This window comes from Rana temporaria, chromosome 4 (genome assembly GCF_905171775.1).
Source record: "Rana temporaria chromosome 4, aRanTem1.1, whole genome shotgun sequence".
Taxonomy (NCBI): domain Eukaryota; kingdom Metazoa; phylum Chordata; class Amphibia; order Anura; family Ranidae; genus Rana; species Rana temporaria.
Window position 1 is genome coordinate 40,018,253 of NC_053492.1, and position 6,241 is coordinate 40,024,493.

Here is a 6,241-nt window from a genome sequence, read left to right on the forward strand (position 1 = left end):
ACACTGTCCATTAATAAAAAAGTGAAAAATACTTTGTCACACAAACAGCCCCTTTCTAAGGGCGATACAAAATCAAATTACAAAGTGTACATGTAAGGTAAACTAGGACTCAGCCTATAGTGCAATTAAACCATGGCTCATCAACTCAGCCTCTTATTTCAGAAAGTATGAACAGTAACGGTAACCAATAAAATGTAAGCATACTACTTCTTTGCTTTGAGCCAGTTACTCAAACACACAAGCCTGTTGACATTTTCAGACAACAGGTAAGCTCGCTTCTTTTGTACAACATGCCCAGACAGTGAAAACAACCTTTCAGAAGGTACTGATGTGGCTGGTGTTGCTAAGTACTTGCGTGCAAGGCGGGCCATTTCACTGTGTGCCCCTTCATGTGTGGACCACCATTCCTGGGGACAGTCATCCATGCCAGTAAGAGGCTCTGACTTGTAGCGCCTCAGACATTGGTCAATACTGTCCTCCTCTTCATCAGACGAAGACTCGTTTGTAAGCATAAGTGTTGGTTTCTTCGTAGGAGGCTCAGGCGTGACTTTGTTGTCCGGCTGTGCAGGCCTCTCCCTTACCATCTCCTGGAGCAAGGCGCGGATCGTACCCCACACCTCAGCCCTGTCAGGTTTGCTCAGACACTTGAGATCCTTAAACCTTGAAATGAAATGAAATGCAACTTTAATACAAGTACAGGTGCGGGTATAACAAAATTGCGACAATACCCCTATCTCATTGCTATCTGACCTTGGGTCAAGTGCTGTCGCAACTCTCAGCCACGTGATGTTGGTCTTCTCCTTGCGACCCTCCATGTCTGCTGCGAAGGTTCCCTTGAACTTGATCGTGTAAGCTGGATCATCCTCAGTAACCTCCATCACTCGTGACAGATGACACAACGCTGGCAGCACCACTGAGCAAGACACAAACTTCTCTCCTCCCAGGAGTTCAGAAACATACCTGCAATAATATAGAGATTCACTTTTGTGGGGAACTAGTTAGGCCTACTGTAATTCTCTCACTCACTCACCACACTCACACACTCTCTAATCTTTCACACATGCATAGCCTACCTGCACGCACATATACCATAGTTGCCAACATTTGTCCTGAGACACTTTGCAGCACAGCTATTAATTAATTACCACACTCACTTCCCCGAAGCTCCACCCACTACGCATAATGTTCGCCAGGCGAAGATTATGCGGAGTGGGTGGAGCTTCGGAGAAGTCAGTGTGGTAATTAATTAATAGCTGTGCTGCAAAGTGTCCCTGGAAATTTTTAAATAATGTTGGCAAGTATGATATACACACACCCAATCATTAATGTTACTGCTCTGACACAGACCTACTTTGATTTAACAAACAGATATACAAACGACACGGATACACAATGAATTACCTGCAGTGCTCCAGCACAGCCTCGAGCTTCTTCAGTTTCTCCAGCTCAGTAACTGTTGGCATGGCGATGTTGGTTGTGTGCAGGGCCAGTGCATCTTTCAGTGGTTCAGCATTCCGCTGAACACGCTTGATCATTTCCAGGGTACTATTCCATCTGGTTGACACTTCCTGTGCGAGTGACTCTTTCTTCTTATTATGTGTGACTTGTTGTTGCTCGAGCTCCGCTTGGTTTGAAGGGCTGTGCTTAAAATGTCCCACGACCTTTCTGCATTTTGCCAATGCGCTGTCAAACGGGCTGTTGGTTAGAGAAACCGTGACGGCTCGGTGCACACTGTGTGCGATGCACGGCACGTGCACAAAGGGGAGCTGCCTGGCCGCTGCAATCATGTTGCGTGCACTATCCGTGGTCAGTGAGACAACTTTTTGTTCAATGTCCCACTCTCTAGCTACTTGCATAAAGTGCTCTGCAACAGCATCAGCGAAGTGCCTCTCTTCTGTCTTTAGAACAGTCAAAGCATGAGATCGAAGTTTCCACTGTGGATCAAAGTAATGCGCTGTGACCCCGAGGTAGTTGTGATTACTTACGGACGTCCAGTAATCACCAGTGAGCGCGACTGCTTTTGTATTGTCCAACGCCTGCTGTACCTTGGCTTTCTCCGTTTCGTACAATTTCTGTACGTTGCTTGTAATGGTGGCTCTCGAAGGCAATTCGTAGGTCCAGTCGTTTGATGCGATGCGAATGATATCAGCTAGACCCTCGTCCTCCACAACATTAACAGGCCTACATGCAGTAGCCACCCATTTAGCTATGGCTGCAGTAAGTTTGTTCTTAGTTGTGGTATCCATGTGCTTCTGTCTGAAAACATCCATTGTCGCCTGGCTTTGACCAGGGAGCGGAGAATTCCCATCAGCTGTGTGCTTGGCCATCAAGTGGTATTTCAGACTGGACGTGCTGCGATGATAGCTCAGTTCACAACCACAAAACCCACAGATCACTTTGGTCTTGTCAATGGAACCATTTGGCAACTTTTTAAAAGTAAACTTTCCATTCAGAATCTTATTGGAATCCATTTCGGCAACCTCGTGTTTCCGTTTCCGGTCTAGCTAGATGTGTGGTGTTGTAGTTCTGAAAAAAAACAATAAAGTTTGTTTGGCCAAAAAGGTTCACCCTTTAAAACATTATAAGTTTGATCTATGTTCGTTTTATGAGGTATTGGTCTATATCAGGGGTGGGCAATTATTTTTTCGATGGGGCCACATGAGAAACTAAAAATATTTTGGAGGGCCGGGCCAAAAGGCTAAACTCAATACTGCATAAAATCAATTGTATTTCTTTATAAAAAGCAGTAAATATCATTGTTGGAAAACTGGGGGACAGAGGCTGGGGACATGGCACAGGAGGGGGACAGAGGCTGGGGACATGACACAGGAGGAGGATAGACGCTGGGGACATGATACAGGAGGGGGACAGAGGCTGGGGACATGACACAGGAGGGGGACAGAGGCTGGGGACATGACACAGGAGGGGGACAGACGCTGGGGACATGACACAGGAGGGGGACAGAGGCTGGGGACAGGCAGCCACTGTTTAATCAATAACAATTGATTAAACAGTGGCTGCATGTGATGGCACAGTGGCTGCGTGTGATGGCACAGTGGCTGCGTGTGATGGGCACAGTGGCAACAATTGATGGCACAGTGACTGCGTGTGATGGCACAGTGGCTGCATGTGATGGCACAGTGGCTGCGTTTGATGGGCACAGTGGCTGCGTGTGATTGGCACAGTGGCTGCGTTTGATGGGCAGAGTGGCTGCATGTGATTGGCACAGTGGCTGCGTGTGATTGGCACAGTGGCTGCGTGTGATTGGCACAGTGGCTGCGTGTGATTGGCACAGTGGCTGCATGTGATTGGCACAGTGGCTGCGTTTGATGGGAACAGTGGCTGCATGTGATTGGCACAGTGGCTGCGTGTGATTGGCACAGTGGCTGCGTTTGATGGGCACAGTGGCTGCATGTGATTGGCACAGTGGCTGCGTTTGATGGGAACAGTGGCTGCGTGCGATTGGCACAGTGGCTGCGTGTGATTGGCACAGTGGCTGCGTTTGATGGGCACAGTGGCTGCATGTGATTGGCACAGTGGCTGCATGTGATTGGCACAGTGGCTGCGTTTGATGGGCACAGTGGCTGCGTGTGATTGGCACAGTAAGTAAATGAGAATAAGTACAGTAGCTCTGCACCTGGCTAGCCAAAGTGGATTCTTTTTAAGTATTTTTTTTGTGTCAGCACTCAGCACGTACCTCTTAATCTTAATCTCAATAACTTTATCGCACGATTAAGAAGTTTGACAATTAAATCATTATTATTTTATATTGCACAAAGTCGCGCCATCCTACCGACACTGCCTGTGATTTTTTTTGTGTCAGCACTCAGCACGTACCTCTTAATCTTAATCTCAATAACTTTATCGCACGATTAAGAAGTTTGACAATTAAATCATTATATTTTATAATTGCACAAAGTCGCGCCATCCTACCGACACTGCTTGTGATTTTTTTTGTGTCAGCACTCAGCACGTACCTCTTAATCTTAATCTCAATAACTTTATCGCACGATTAAGAAGTTTGACAATTAAATCATTATATTTTATAATTGCACAAAGTCGCGCCATCCTACCGACACTGCTTGTGATTTTTTTTGTGTCAGCACTCAGCACGTACCTCTTAATCTTCTTCACCTGATGGCGTTCCCGCGGGAGTGGGCGTTCCCAAGCACTGCCTGTGATTGACAGGCTTCCGAACGGCGCATACTGCGCGTCACAGGTTGCCGGAAAAACCCGAACGTCGGTGCGGCTCTAAACGGCGCATGCGCACCGACGTTCGGGTTTTTCCGGCAACCTGTGACGCGCAGTATGCGCCGTTCGGAAGCCTGTCAATCACAGGCAGTGCTTGGGAACGCCCACTCCCGCGGGAACGCCATCAGGTGAAGAAGATTAAGAGGTACGTGCTGAGTGCTGGAACAAAAAAAATCACAGGCAGTGTCGGTAGGATGGCGCGACTTTGTGCAATATAAAATATAACGATTTAATTTTCAAACTTCTTAATCGCGCGATAAAGTTATTGACGGCGTTAAAACGGGTCTGCGTTAACGCCGTCAATAACGCGTTTATTTGACAGCACTAGCTTATATATGATAGACCAACACAAAGTGGCACATAATTGTGAAGTGGAAGGACAATGATAAATGGTTTTCAATTGTTTTTACAAATAAATATGTAAATTTGTATTAAGCTCCTTTACTCTGATACCCCTAAGTAAAATGTAGTAGAACCAATTGCCGTCACAAGTCACCTAATTAGTAAATAGAGTCCACCTGTGTGTAATTTAATCTCAGTATAAATACAGCTGTTCTGTGAAGTCCTCATAGGTTTGTTAGATAACTTTAGTGAACAAACAGCATAATGAAGGCCAAGGAGCACACCAGACAGGCCAGGGATAAAGTTGTGGAGAAATTTAACCACTTAAGCCCCGAGCCTGTTTTTCAGATTCGGTGTTTACGAGACTAAAACATTTTTTTTTGCTATAAAATTACTTAAAACCCCCAAACATTATATATATATATATATATATATATATATTTTTTTTTTCTAACACCCTATAGAATAAAATGGCAGTCATTGCAATACTTTTTGTCACACCGTATTTGCGCAGCGGTCTTACAAGCACACTTTTTTTGGAAAAAATTCACCTTTTTAAATTAAAAAATAAGACAACAATAAATTTGGCCCAATTTGTTTACATATTGTGAAAGACAATGTTACGCCGAGTAAATTGATACCCAACATGTCACGCTTAAAAATTGCACCCACTCGTGGCATGGCGTCAAACTTTTACCCTTAAAAATCTCGATAGGCAACGTTTACAAAATTCTACAGGTTGCATTTTTTGAGTTACAGAGGAGGTCTAGGGCTAGAATTATTGCTCTCGCTCTAACGATCGCGGCGATACCTCACTTGTGTGGTTTGAACACCATTTTCATATGCGGGCGCTACTTGCGTATGCGTTCGCTTCTGCGCCTGAGCTCGTCGGGACGGGGCGCTTTAAAAAAAAAGATTTTGTTTTCGTATTTATTTTTATTTATTTTACAATTTTTAACACTGAAATAAATAAAAAAAAATTATCACTTGTATTCCTATTACAAGGAATGTAAACATCCCTTGTAATAGAAAAAAGCCCACTCTTAAATATGAGATCTGGGGTCAAAAAGACCTCACATCTCATATTTAGGCTTAAAAAAATAATGTTTCTTTAAGATGCTGGGCGAGACTGACGTTTTGACGTCACTTCCGCCCAGCAGAGCTATGGGGACGGGTGAAGGACATTTTTCCCTCACTCGCATCCCCAGTCAGCAGCCGAGCAGACCCGATCGCCTCCGCCGCTACCGACGGCTACGGTAATCGGCGGAGGGCGCAGGAGAGCGGCTGGAGGGGGGACCCCTCTCCCGCCACCGATAACGGCAATCTCGCGGCGAATCCGCCGTGGAGACCGCCGTTATCGTTGACAGGACCGCCCACTGAAGAGATGGATATTTCAGTTGTGGCAGCAGCTGCTGCCGTTACCGAGATATCCATCTTTAAAGTGCCGACGTATAACGACGGTGGACGGTCGGTAACTAGTTAAAGCAGGGCTAGGTTATAAAAAAAAATCCCCAGGCTTTGAACATCTTAGGGAGCACTGTTCAGTCCGTCATCCAAAAATGGAAAGAGTATTGGACAACTGCAAGCCTACCAAGACATGGCCATCCACCTAAACTGACAGGCCGGGCAAGGAGAGCATTAATCAGAG

General features: G+C 45.6%; 1 protein-coding gene across 1 annotated transcript; it reads right to left on the minus strand.

The window, feature by feature from the left end:
• Positions 1 to 203: 203 nt before the first annotated feature.
• LOC120935605 (E3 SUMO-protein ligase ZBED1-like) lies at positions 204 to 2,471 on the minus strand. The gene is made up of 3 exons (XM_040347653.1): positions 1,402 to 2,471; positions 751 to 960; positions 204 to 660 (listed from the first exon to the last, which is right to left on the minus strand). Exons 1-3 carry the CDS (start codon positions 2,469 to 2,471, stop codon positions 204 to 206), a joined length of 1,737 nt encoding a protein of 578 aa, XP_040203587.1.
• Positions 2,472 to 6,241: the final 3,770 nt, after the last annotated feature.

Excerpts from the sequence above, each read along its gene's own strand:
- LOC120935605 (XM_040347653.1), bottom strand. The coding sequence starts at position 2,471 with ATGGATTCCAATAAGATTCTGAATGGAAAGTTTACTTTTAAAAAGTTG. Across the intron at positions 961-1,401 it reads GCTGTGCTGGAGCACTGCAG|GTATGTTTCTGAACTCCTGG; the intron begins GTAATTCATTGT and ends ATATTATTGCAG. Across the intron at positions 661-750 it reads GCGACAGCACTTGACCCAAG|GTTTAAGGATCTCAAGTGTC; the intron begins GTCAGATAGCAA and ends TTTCATTTCAAG.